Raw genomic sequence first — 14084 nt, 5'->3', positions numbered from 1 at the left:
GATTCATATCCACTTTACCAACAGTTTTTAGCAATACAACATTGACCTAGAGAGAGAACCAACATTATTGTATCAACACACATGGCTGGAAACAACATGGGTGAGAGTATACAGAGATATAATTTCACAGCATCACAGTAAACTACATACCAAGAGAGAAAAAGTATACCTGTAGATACATTCACAATTTTGCAAGGAAATGAAATCTTTGTCCTTTGATGCTATAATAATGAAACTCCTGATTTCTGAGGTATACTATGGAACTTCTCTATTTATTATTGTAAAATATCAAGTTTTACACCACACAAAAAATAAATGAAACTGCTTCTCTCTACATACAATGTGATACAATGATTGAACAACAAAATTCGATCCATAAAAAATTCATTACTTAGTTTCAGAATTTTCAACTTCAGAACCTTGAGATTTTTCTCCATGTAAATAGCTCATTGGTTGTTGTCAATATCCAGCAGATCTTATCTTCTATGGTAGTTGAATATTCTAATTGAGAAAGCAAACATGAATGCAAAAAGAACACTGAATCCAACAATGACGACGGCAATGACTCCTAAGAAGTCATGTCTGAATCCAAAATAATCCCTTAGAAATTCTACTACTGTTTCTCCTGATTCAAGCTTATTCTGTACATCTCCAAACTGTGACACGACAATGCCATACAATGTCCATGAAACAGGACAAGACCAGTAGTACCATCTCCACCAGGTAGGAATGCTCTGTAATGAACAAAAAATAAGTAAATATTTAAAATTTAGTTCCAATAATCGTTTTCATCTAAAATGGGGGAAATCCTTGGAACTTACTGGTCTTGGAATTATCACTCCTGAGAAGAGGCACCATAATGAATAAAATCCTGAGGAAAGTATAGCAGCCATGTGTGGGTTGGGTGTCATGGCCACTGCCATCATACCGTAAAAGGTGTAATACAACAATGAGAAATACATGAAGAACAGATACCAAATGAATTTAGCAGTAGTCCATTCGAATGCAATCATGGAATACACCATAATTCCATATATAACAGTCTGTACGAAGATATGTGGAATTTCAATCAAAATCTGCACCACAAGAAAGTCCACTTTGTGAGGAACAAATCAATGATGAAACAAGTAATGTTGATCTTATAAGAAGAAAAGGGAATACTTGAGCAAAGGCATATGCCATAGCTGAATACATCCCAGCTGCCCTCTCTCTATAAAACACAGTCCGCTCAACAAATACAAGTGGTTGCACTGAGCATGCATTTTGAATTCCAAGGAATGTAACAGCACCAAACATAGCACCCATTGCATTAAAGAAATCTTGCTTCCTCCCCCTGCAATTCAAAAAATTTGGAATCTAAGTTAGTATTTTAGATAGAGATAAAAGAAGAGCATAACTTCAGACTCAACTGTAAGATGACTTACGTTCTAGTTCCAAGATTCCAAAAGATTGTCCCAATCAACAGACCTACGAAAGCTGTGAAGAACAGCCTCACTCCAGTGTATTGTGGATTCCTCCAATAGGACCAATGCTGTTTCCATAGACAAGCCAGGCATTGCGTGAAGAAAGATTGAGAGTACTGAGTAGGGAAGTAGAGGTCTTTCGAACCAGGGTCAGGTTTACTCAGTTCCTCGATCATTGCTTTGTTCCTCCTGAAGGATTCATTTATAGATAGTTAAGAGATACAATTGCAAGTTACAACCCTGGCAACTTAAAGGAGAAAATTTACTACCTGTACAGTTCTGAATTCCTGTATATTTCATTGAAGCTTACACCAAAGGCTGCCTCTTGGGTGGGTGCTGTCACCTCCAACATCCATGTTGCGGGATTATATCCATCTTTTATCCTACTGATTCCTTCGATCGCCTTCATGAAATACAGACAAGTATGATGAATTCATATGTACCAAGGCTAGAAGTCCTCCCAAAAATTTTATTTACCCACAGTAGTTTGACTTGCCTCAAAGTGATTGATCAATTTGCAACAATGCGTCCCTAATGGGCCTACGTATATTTCTTCTCCTCCTTGCTTCAATAATAAAAGCTGTTGTAGAGTACGAAAGGCTTAAGAATCAAGTCAGTACCACAAAAAAGAAACAAACAGCTTATGAGAACATCGACCATGAAGATTTCAAACCTCGTCGAATGCTTCAAATATGTCAATGCTTGGCTGGTGGATGGTGCAAACCACAGTTCTTCCAGTGTCCACAATCTTTCTTACTGCTCTCATCACTATTGCTGCTGCCCTTGCATCCAGGCCAGAAGTTGGCTCATCCATAAATATAATTGAAGGGTTGGCAACAAATTCAACTGCGATGGTCAACCTCTTGCGCTGCTCTGTTGAGAGACCATTTACTCCTGGAAGCCCAACAAGTGCTTCCCTCAAGGATTCCAGCTCTACCAGCTCGATGACCTCCTCAATGAACATCTACAATCATTAATTGATTTATCAATTAGTAAAACAGATCAACAAGGAGCAAAAAGAAAATGACTAAAATTTCTAGCCCTTATACCTTTCTAGTGGAAGAATTGATTTCAGGAGCTAACCGAAGCCAAGCAGAATAGAGCAAGGATTCATAGACTGTTATGTGAGGAGAATGTATATCATTCTGTTCACAGTACCCAGATACACGAGCAAATGTTTCTTGTTTCTTTGGGTAGCCAGATATCCTGATGCTTCCTTCTACATAACCCCCAGTTTTCCTTCCAGACAATACATCCATCAAAGTGGTCTTACCAGCACCGCTAACACCCATTAGAGCCGTAAGGACTCCTGGCCTAAAAGTTCCACTCACTCCCTTGAGAAGCAACAGCCGGTCCTCTTTAAAGCCTCGTGCTTTCATTTCCTGGATGTTCAGTTTAACCAGTGAGCATTAGTGCATTAGATAGAACTATGGAGAAAAAAATTTCTCTGATTGAAATGTAAATGGTACCTGTGGCATGTCAACAGAGTATCTGATATCGTCAAAGGTGAGGGAAAGAGGTTGAAATGGAAGAACCAATCCCTGCATCTTGTTCCGGTTGCCTTCATTGCTCTCACTCACCATAGATGGAGACTTGGATAAAATTTCATCTCCTGATTGAACATTTATGTTGTTTTGACCGAGTAGCCTACCAGGTTTAAAAACGAGAAGTAACAAAGAGGACATTCTTTCAGCCTAACAGATCTGGTTATCTACTTACCTGCAAAAATCTTTCCTCTGGATGATGAATCAATCATTTTTCTGATCCTGTGGGCATGTTTATCCTCCAAGGCCTCTTCTGATAGAACTGGCTGAGGTTTCCTAATTGCTGCAATATCAAATTATTAGGCATGAGTTAACAACTAAACTGAGGTACTCATCAAACATTAAATTGATCAGTGAATTATACTCACGGTCGAGATAAGCAAGAGCAACTGTGAATAAGCCATTGAATAGGAAAATATAAGCAGTCAATGCCACTATTCCAATCCAATACCAATAAGATTCGATGAAGACCCCACGAGATTTCAGGACAGCCACTCCTAGGGTCTCTCCATCAGGTAGAAGCTGAAACATGGAAAGAAGAATCAAACAATGTCATTTGACTTCAACAATGACCTTTGTTCCAATCATTAACCTTCTTGATAGGTTATGATCAGAGTAGAAAACAAAAAGACCCTTACTCTGCTCCAACTTCTCCCAAGGAATTCATTTGCTACTATAGCATTTTGTGCATACATCAAGGGAGAGATCCAGTAGCCCCATATCCACCATTTCCGTATATTTTCTGTGACAAATAATCAATCTATTATGAAGTTGAACCTAGAATAAAGAAGTGAAAGCAGTCAAATTGAAATAAATCCAGAAAGGGTAGAAATCAAACTAGAAATAAATGCACAAGTACCTCTAGACAAGGTAAAACCACTTAGAATTACGAATACAATTAATACAAAGGAACCAAATGTGCTCGAAACCACCATGTCCCTTCCTAATGAAGAAATGAGTCGAAATAATGCGGATGCCATTTGACCAATACATACAAGTAGAAGATACTGTTTGAAAAACCTGCAATAGGAAAATTCTCCTAGTTATTGCCAGGACAACAATTGCCACCACAGAGGACAGCCAGACTTCTGCAAAAGGCTCTAAAAAACCCTCATCATATGGATTTACCTTCCTACTTCTGGATCAAAACCTATGACATAGTAGGTTAAGATCACCCATATAGCAACTTCAACAAGTGTCACTGGGATCTTTAGGATCCATGAGGGCAGCGAGTATGCCCAAGACGGATAGAATAGGAGGTCTCTTTGCTTGTAAAACACTGGAAGCTTAGTGACAGCCATAGAGAGCTCTTGTATTCCATTATAAGTCATTGTGGTGACAACAAAGAACAAAGCACCCATGAAAATTCCACCATGCTCCACTGAATCTTTGTGCATCTCAGTTCGCAAGAAGAGTGTCATTGTAAAGGATGCCACAATAGTAAGCTGAAATGGAAACAAGAATCCTTAAGTCAGTGGTGCTAATTGAATTTAAAGAACAAATTTTCAAAAAAAATCATTACCAACCTGTATGAGTTTGAAAATATAGGCAAATGAATTTCTTTTCATCAGCAATAGCTCTCTTGAGAAACAGGCTTTTAAAATTTCTTTCTTGCTGACACCAAATTTGTTGGTAGTTAAGGCAGAAGGATGACTCTTGTGCTTATCAAATGGGGTGGCAAGTTCATCTGTTAACCTCTGCCCTACGTGGAATGATCGGAAAGCCTCGACAAATTCCTTTACAGGGATAAATTTGTAAGGTATATCTTTATAAGCCCAGTACTGTTCTTGATCTTTCCTTGATGTCACCTGTCAAATGAATTAAAATATAGTCCAACCTTTGGTATAACCTAGAGATTCAAGGAACAAAAGTGACAAAGGAAAATGCATTGGAAGGAAACTCACCTCCTGCAAGAAGTCAGCTATTCCTTTCCTTTCAGGACATTTGAAACCCATGGACTCGAAAAACTCTGGAACATGTTCACGGGGGCCCTGATATACAATCTGCCCTTCCGATAGGAGAATAATGTCATCGAAGAGCTCGTAAGTTTCTGGTGCTGGCTGGAGGAGTGAGATAAGAGCTGTCCCACTTAGAATAGCAATTGATTGCTTAATTGAATTCACAATCTGAAATGTTGTTGAACTATCCAAACCAGTTGATATCTCATCCATGAAAAGTGCCCTGGTTGGTCCAACCAGCATCTCCCCTGCAAGAATCTTACAATAAAATTAGAATGCATGATTACGGAAGAAAAATATCAAACCCCCTCTCCATTAAAACCAAGTCATGCTACCTGTTGTAACACGCTTTCTTTGTCCACCAGAGATACCTCTCAGCATTTCATCTCCCACCATTGTATCAGCACAACTTTCAAGTCCCAAAGTCTGCAAGTTTTACATGGAACAAGAAGAGAAACAAATAAATAAATAAATAAGAGACTTCTATCCAAATATCCTAATGTCTTCCTTATCCTTAGACAAATTTCCAATGTCAATACCTTTAGAATATAGTCTGTGGCTACACTGACCTCCTGGCCTTTTTGTGAAGCTGCCTGCAGATGAAAAAACCAAATTTCTTCTCACATAAAAACTAGGATAAAAATGTGCAAATTAGACTATAAGAAGGCCAGAAAATCACTAATATCAATGAGAGAAACTTGCAGTTAAGAACTCATTTGCAAAATGAATCATAGAGGTCTTCATTTTCTTTTTTGCCTTAAATTTTGGATAACTGGTCTATCTTGAACCTCAACAAGATAAACTGTAGTCAAAACCAATTATTAATTACTAAAAAGGACTTCATACCTTAAAGAAAGCATCAAGATCAGGATCTGGGTCAATTTTCTCATCCTTTTCTCTTTCGGATAGCTCTGCCAACATATCTGCATGCAGATGTTCCGCATTTGGAAATAAATAATTCAAGTTAGTGTTCGCTTTCAATCTAAAACTAGCCAAGTTTTAGAGTTGGACTTACCATAACGACTTGCTACCCCTTGACATCTTGCAGAAAAAGCAAAGGTTTCTCTCACTGTTAGTTCCCCTATGTGGAGATCAAGTTGACTGATATAAGCTGCTGTTCTCTGTGGAACAAACTCATCCATTCCATGTCCATTGTAATTTATTGAACCTGAGAACTGAATAGGATGTAGGTGCTCAGGTGTCAATATTCAGATAAATGGTAAAATGCAAAAGAAGAACAAATAGAGTTGATAAAGAACATCTATATCTGTTTAACCTCCTTACTTTTAGATCTTTATCAAGCTTTCCTGCCAAAGCCAACATCAGTGTGGTTTTCCCAGACGCTGGAGGTCCTAAAAGCAATGTCATTCTGCAGTGCTCAGATCAATCAATGACTTAGATTAGCCACAGAACCTTAGTCTCACTGTTTTGAAAGGAACCAAATCCAAAACAAACTAAACTCTAGTTTGATCTTCTCAATGTTCTTACCTGCCAGGTTTGATTATTCCACTGACATCATGAAGGATCGATATTGGCACCTTTTTGCTTGGGACAATACGTAGATAACCCAAGATCCCCTTAAAACCAGACAATAAATTCTTATGGTCAGTTTCAATTTGTTTCTGATAGGACACAATTCAATGGGGAATACAACATTTCATATGGTGATTTATAAATTGAATACCTCAAGCACATTAGTTACAGAGTTGACAATTGTTGTCAAGGCTCTGCTTCCCACATGAGCTTCTGCTTCTACACTTACATGCTCAAAGCGAACTTCGATGGTTGGAACATCAATTCCAACTCTGAGTAATCAATAAAAAGAAAAAACATTTCAATTTAGAAAAACATAAATACTTAGTAGTAAAACCATAAATGAAGTAAAAAAAAATCAAAGTCAGGAGTTTCTTACTGATCAAGGCGGTTCTTGAGCTTCCACAAGAACTTCTCATGCTCCTCCTCTGTAATTTCAATGGATCTGTCCAACAAAATCTTCCTCTCCGTGATCCCAAGATTCTCAAGATCAATTTCATTGAACTCATCCTCTGCAAGAGACAGTATATGTTCCCTTATGCGGTTGTAATTAGGGTGGCTTTCTATAGCTGCCCATGTGAGAGCTTCTTCATCACTGAGACCCCCTTCTCGAGATACAGAAGTTCTGGAAAAGACATCACTCGCACCACTGCAAGAGCTTCTATATAATGAAGAACTATCAATGCGGAAGCTACCAGCTCGAAAACTACTACCACGAAAACTTGGAGTTCCCAAGCTACCTAAACGAAAACTTGTATTTGCCAAACTACCTACACTGAAGTTCGGATTTCCCAAACTACCTAGACTAAAATAATTAGCATTCCCCAAACTACCTGTACTGAAATAGTTAGGACTACCTGTACTAAAATAGTTAGCATTTCCCAAACTACCTACACTGAAATTAAAAGTTCCATTTGATTCACTAGTCTCCATTAAAATACCCAAAACTGTAAGAACAACTCAGACTTTGAAACCCACCACAGACAGAATCTGCTAATCAGTATCTGAAATGGGGTTTGCCAGCAATTGCAAACTCAATATCTGAAATGGGTTTATCAGCAATTGCAACTCAGAACCCAAATCTGATTCGAGTTCCTAAGCAATTGCAATTCAATATCTGAAATGGGTTTTTTGTTGTTCTTTGTGTTTCTCAACGGATAAGGAATTCCAGAGTTGCAGGAGCCACCGAAACCCACCAAAACCCATAAAAAAGTAAGAGTTCGAAGAGCTGGAGAATTGCTCAGTCGACAATGGTTCCAAGTCATCATTTTATTCATGGTAGAAGCAAAAAGATAGACATGCTTTCACGATGTTTGCATGCCCACGAATTTCACATTTAAATATTAGAAGGAACACAAGGAACCAGTCAGAGACTGGGAAGATATCAAATATCCATAGTGATTCTTAAAGATTTGAGGGCACAAAATGTATATTTGAAAAAATGAAAAAGCCAGGTTGCTCATTTTTCTTTTGCCTAAAAGGTAAGCCTTAATATTCATATAAACGTGTCCAACTCATACATAGCTCAAAACAAGTTTAAAAATAATGGGTTGAAATTAGTCCAAACTCCAAACTCTCAAACACGTTATCGACAACGCCTGGTGTTTCAAAAGTCGACTCATTAAAGTATTAACTTCAAACATAAGAAAAGAAAAATGATTATAAAGCAATGTCTTCATTGATGGGACGTGCACTCCTTTGTTGTTGGAGATAAAATATGATTTTATTTTATTTCTCGAACTCAATAGGGAGTCATATTGTTGCCGCCAAATTTGGGGCTCGACTTCAGTGTTGCATAATTAGTGCACAACGCTGAGTTTTTGGGATTCATTTTTGCTTCTCTTCTTCTTTTCTTTTTCTTTTTTTTTTTTTTTTGGGGGGGGGTTAAAGTTGGCGTAGTCCAAAGAGTAAAAAGAAACAAGAAAAAAGAAAAACAAGTGATCAAGATCGAATTTTGACCACCACTTTGAATATTCACCATTTGCAGCTCAGTGCTATGCAATTAATGTGCAGCATTGAATCTGACTTTCTGAGTGAACCATGATTAAACCCTAGCTAGTTTGGCAAGAACCTATTCACACAGACAAAAGTGAGAGTAGGTCGACCAAGATAGTCAGGTGGCCACCTCCGACAGTCAAGTCAGATTCAATTGCAGCACCACCTTGAGGATGAGGTTTTAAACATTTTAACTAAATAGCTAAAGAACATTGGGGGAGTAAATGAGCATTACTATTAAATGAGTTAGGTGGGGATATTTATAGTGTAACTTGATTGATTAGGATTCTTGTATCGTCCAGCTCGCCTGGATCACCTATGAAGTTGAACGCGTCGAATGCGAGGATTGACCTAATAAGATAGGCCCAGCCATGTGTAGTTGGCAATTCGGTGGGCACGTCACCCAAGACAAATATGTACTATCCCTAGCGCTAGGCCCCATCTCCCCTACGGGTTCTACACCTATATCACCATCCAAAAGAGAGAATTCTAAGGGATGAGTTCACCGAACACACAAATGAATCAAATGCATGCATGGTTAAATATTATCCTACATGCCACCAATACCATGTCAAAATTATATATGTTGGTCCTCTACCTATTGTCATTTATATACTGTTGGGAACCAACTCTTCATGGATTTGACCATAGCTTTGGGGCTACCTCCCACTCCTTAACCTTGCCGAGCTAGCTGCCATATGCCCCTCCTAGATTTGGCTGTTGTTTTGGAACCCAAAGAAATAGAGTAAATGCCCTCCATATGTCAAAAGCCTCTCAACACCACAGGTTATCCACTTCTCTATTACTTCGGTTGGGAAGGGTTGTGACATGGAGAAATCCCTAGCCATGTAGTGGTCTTCTACTTGTTATACTACATTGGAAAGTATGGGACACTAACCCTTATGGATTCGGCCATCACTTTGAGTTAGCACCCTAATGATCTTACTAAGGCCACTGGTTACCCCCCCTGGATCCAACGGTCACTTTGAGAAAACCACTAGTAATACTATTCTTACCCTTACCCCTCATTTCTATTATCATCTCTCACTCAATTTCTTTTGGCACCTCACACCTCAACATAAACAATGTAAGAACACAAATAAAATCCCCACCACGGGTTATCCAACACCATCACCCCTGTTGGAAGGGTAGTAGCATGTCATATTATCCCTAACCATGCATTATAGTATAATGCAATGCACAAGATATGTGTTGGAATATTGACTTTATAGGCTCAAGTTCATATACACACCCAATCTCATAATTAGATACACATGTTTTCTCATTATATCATAACTCACATGCTCATCATCATTCCATATCCATTTCTAGGTGCTTATATCAGGAACATGCTCAAAATGTTGAATTTAGACATAAGAATGCAATTATTATTAACTTGACCTTGTCCACCCCATAGTATCATGTTATTTCTCATAATCCCGTATCTATGCATGTCATCATAGTAATAAAGTCATCACAACTGAATAGATCAAAATAGAGTTCCAACATGGAAATGGGTTTAGCAAAAGTCCTAGAATTCTAGCACACATCTCCTCACCTTGATTATGAAGGTGTTCAAGGTGAGATTCTTTCTGTAGCCTCCTTGATCTAGAGTTCCAACCCGAGACATTTTGTACAAGTGTTAGTGCATGTGTTGGCATTTTCCTCAAAACCTAACTCTTAAGGATTCCATGTTTACACAAGCTGGTCGATCAACTAGTAGGGGTGGTGGATGGACGCCCTAGATAGATTGGCATTGGTTGCTCTCTATATTCAACTTGGAAAATGGGGATCTTCTTCCCTGGGTTCAATTGGTGTCTTCCCCGATCCAAACAACATCATTTCCACTTTCTAAACTTATTTTATAACTTCAATTGTGTTGGGTTATGATCTTGCATATCCCATTCATGATTTCCAATGCATTTGTAGCTAAGATTGGGGGTGAGGTCCAGGTTTACCATTTCTATAATATCTCTATGGTGTTAGGCTCACTTTGGTGGGGGATTCACTTAGCTAACCTCATTCAATAAAAATCCCACAGGTTTCCCCATTTCTGAGCTCAATCCATTGGGTTCATTAGCAGGACTCTCTAGAGAATACAAAAATGATATAGGATGACAGAGAAGAGTGAGGACTACCTGAACCTAATGTGGTTTGCTGAATTCCAATAATTCTTGGTGATCTTTCCTTAACCTCCTTGCTTTCTTCTTCTCTCCCACTTCCGTTGTAGGATGTCCTAATTTAGAATAAAGGATAAGGTAGGGTTTAGGACAGTCCTTAGAGTGTAATTAGGGTATTCCAGGTCCCTCTATCTATATCTTAACTTATTAACCATGGGTGGAGGTCGGCTTGTCATACAGTAGAGGGAGTCAGTTGATTCGATCAACCATAGCTTCCTCCCAATTGTTTACAACCTTTATACACTGTTTTGTTCATAACTCCTTTGATATGATTCTTTTCGCACTGCTTTTTGCACTCGATGGACTTCATTTCATGTGAAGGGCTTAGGTTCCAAATCCCACTCTTCCCTTACATAAATTGACTTGGAACTTGTTTGCAATGCAGCCTCCTTGTATACGTCACTTCTTATACGCTTCCAATAATTGGTTACTCTGATATTCCCTAGTTAGGGGTGTGGTTTTCATATTGACCCACCCTCCCCACTTCTCAAAGAATAGTTAGCAATTCACTAGAACTTGCAAAAGTAACAAAGCATTTGTAATTTAGTTGTTTCATTTCTTTGCTCTGGTAGATATTATGTAGTTGTTCTCACTCATAGTGAAGTATGCAACTGCTACCTTGCCATAGAGAAGACTAAATGGGTATAAATAAAGCGGTGTCAACTCCTCGCCCACATTAGCACCTATTTTTTGAGTCTCCCACTGATTTTTTTTAAGTAGTGCCTAACCCTAATTTTTAGGGTTTTGTGAAGGGTTTCACATGTGGTTAAAGGTGTTCATCCACCTTTCGATTTTTAAATGAAAAAGGGTAGTTCCATAATTTATGGCTACATATTTAACTTTGGAAGAATGTATCATTGACATTAGACATAAAGAAGGGAAGTGATAGGGTTACCTAGACCTGTAAATGGATTGTTGAAATCCGTCTCCGAAATCATTTTTGTTTAAGGGTTTCGAATCTATAATTTTTCTTACCGACAAATATATGTATCTGCCGTTAAGCAACCAGATTTGGATTCGGATAATTGCTTATCAGATCATGTAATATCCGGATAAAATTTATTTGGTTAGACCAAAGTATTAAATATTTTTTTTTCTCTTAAAAGGGCTGCTAATCGGAGTTGAAAACTGAAAAATTGAAAATCAGATCTTATCTGCTTATAGTAAAGTATTAAACATTTTTTTTCCCCTCTAAAAAGGGCTGATAATCTGTTGGAAAAAAAAAAAAAAGAAGACGTGGGCAACAAGTATAAGACTATAGAATTGATGAAATAAAACTTATCTGGTTTGGCGAAACTAGTCTTTTGTAGGAAATCGAGAGCACTACTATGCATCCATGTTCCGAAGAAGAAACAATATAATAATAGCAACAACAATTTGAACAGGGTGAGTTGAGACGTACACAATAATACTTTTCCTTAAGATATTGAACGTCCCCTTAAAGTGCGAACTGGGTTTGAACTTGGCATCCTCACCTCTAAGATACAACAACTCTTTAGTCCCAATGGCATGCACTCCAAAAGAATCTACTTGCAAAGAACATCCAAAGGTAGTACTCACAAACTCGTCAAAAAAACTCACACACTTTGATAGAAAACCAAGAGACTAATATTGGTGTTAAAACTGATGAGAGTCATTAGGGATCAACTTTTCCCTTTATACAGAAGAGGAAGAGACACTTACAAAGGGGTATCTCCATAAGGTACCTCCGAGACCATGTCTTTTCCCTTAAGTGTTGTTTGTTAGCCATTCAAACAAGACTTTCTATAGATTATCCATTGGCTATTTTGGTATCTAAATAGAGAATAATATTACCTCTAACCCTTCATTGTAAAACAAAAAAAAAAAAATATTTTGAATCTTATCCACCAACCTCATGCCTATGTGGGAGGTCAGAACTGTGTAAATGTTCCTTGTAATTTCCTATTTTTCTATCAACCAAAAAAAAATCTTATATTTTGAGTTGTATTCACGTTTGCTTGCCACAACCTCCTCTGTTCCCACTCCAACTCCTTAGTTTTTCTTTGTCTTTCTACTTCTGTGTTGCTTTCACTTTCCTTTTCTAGCTCCTTCTTTCACAGGGGTGAGCTGGGGTAACACCTGATCTTTTCACTAGGTTTGACTGGTTCCACATGTTTTTTTTCCCCTGCTTTTGTCTCATCGCATTTGGTGATTTCCTTTGTGTTAGGTGTTGGCTTTTATTCCTCACCTACTCCCGCGTGTGCATTTAGTGGATTAGCCTTGGTTTGGCTTTTTATAGTAAGGCTCTTTTTCCTTTTTTGTTCTATGCTGCGAATCCTGTTTTGCTGGTGTGCTTTTAGCTCCTATAATATCGTATTCTACAAAATCCTCTCGGTCTATCTCTTCCTCTCTTATTTTCTTCTTCTCCTGGTTCTATCTCTCCTTGATGGGGTACTCTTCCTTTGCTGGTTCCCATTTGCCGGATCACTGTGCATCCCATCCTGGTTTACTCGGCCGTTCACTGCTAGAGGGGTCCTCTAGATCTGCTGATGGTAGAGAACGGATGGAAGTTGCTGTGTGGCATGTTGCTGGTGTAGGAGTAGTTGCTGTTGATGGACCCATCTCCAAACACATGCCCAACAAACACAGTTCACGGGTGTGTTTCGGGTTTGCCATGGGCTTCCCTAAACTCCATGCGTCTCTCTTTTTAGAGAAGCTTGCCTCTGCATGGGGCTGTCACGGTGCTATATTACTTTTTAGTTTCCATGGAGGACACTTTGCGGCTGAATTCGTCTTTGAAGATCATCGCAACAGGGTGCTTTCTTTAGCCCCTTGGTGGATTGACCACTTGGTACTCCATTTTTCTCTCTCTCCTTTCCCTGCTCGTATCGTCCCGGTGATCCTGCTCCACTGATTTCTGTGTGGGTTCAAATCCATGACATCAGGAAGGAATATGATACGGAGGGATTATGATCAGACCGGGTTCATACCTGGTCCGACCCTCGACCCCGGTCGAGACGGAAGGAACCGATTCGCTCCCGAGCAAACCGGATCCAGAAGATGGCTTGCTGAAGAAGAAAGCTTATTCGGCTGCAAGCGTGCCCTAATCCTACTTATGGATTAGGGTAATCACCCTAATGATGGCAGACTCGAATTGACGGCTGCGGATAATCATTATCGAAGGGATAAACATCGTATAACCTAAAGGTTATCTCAGGAGTCCTCTACTAGCCCAAACTAGTAGAAGTCTATTGCTCAACGGATCTCACTGATAAGATTCAACGACTACCCGAAGAAGGCTCAAGTGCATCCAACGAAAGAGATTAGAAGGTACACTCTATATAAACCTCACTACCATACAAGGTGGGGGATCGAAAAAAGAATACTATCTAAGACTCAGGTTATACATACTGATAGACCTAAATTATCAGTGATCTGCTATCTAGATCA

The 14084-nt window shown here is 38.8% G+C and overlaps 1 protein-coding gene across 1 annotated transcript; it reads right to left on the bottom strand.

Annotated features, from left to right (window-relative positions):
* Positions 1-255: 255 nt before the first annotated feature.
* On the bottom strand, positions 256-7765 carry LOC149018581 (pleiotropic drug resistance protein 1-like). The gene is made up of 24 exons (XM_089152769.1): positions 6878-7765; positions 6650-6770; positions 6454-6542; positions 6250-6334; positions 5981-6140; positions 5812-5888; positions 5505-5558; positions 5301-5391; positions 4912-5213; positions 4534-4815; positions 4136-4452; positions 3867-4027; positions 3646-3749; positions 3376-3529; positions 3183-3290; positions 2933-3075; positions 2513-2845; positions 2137-2427; positions 1960-2043; positions 1733-1866; positions 1425-1652; positions 1162-1333; positions 822-1076; positions 256-734 (listed from the first exon to the last, which is right to left on the bottom strand). The coding sequence occupies exons 1-24, from the start codon at positions 7429-7431 to the stop codon at positions 477-479; spliced, it is 4557 nt and encodes a 1518-aa protein (XP_089008895.1). The 5' UTR covers positions 7432-7765; the 3' UTR covers positions 256-476.
* Between the last annotated feature and the right edge of the window lie 6319 nt (positions 7766-14084).

This window comes from Hakea prostrata, chromosome 4 (assembly GCF_041222555.1).
Source record: "Hakea prostrata isolate BN-2017 chromosome 4, UWA_Hpros_2, whole genome shotgun sequence".
Classification (NCBI taxonomy): domain Eukaryota; kingdom Viridiplantae; phylum Streptophyta; class Magnoliopsida; order Proteales; family Proteaceae; genus Hakea; species Hakea prostrata.
This window is presented reverse-complemented; position numbering and strand designations above follow the sequence as displayed.

Excerpts from the sequence above, each read along its gene's own strand:
- LOC149018581 (XM_089152769.1), bottom strand. The coding sequence starts at position 7,431 with ATGGAGACTAGTGAATCAAATGGAACTTTTAATTTCAGTGTAGGTAGT. Across the intron at positions 5,214-5,300 it reads AAGAAAGCGTGTTACAACAG|GGGAGATGCTGGTTGGACCA; the intron begins GTAGCATGACTT and ends AGATTCTTGCAG. Across the intron at positions 3,076-3,182 it reads CAGAGGAAAGATTTTTGCAG|GAGATGAAATTTTATCCAAG; the intron begins GTAAGTAGATAA and ends ATGTTCAATCAG.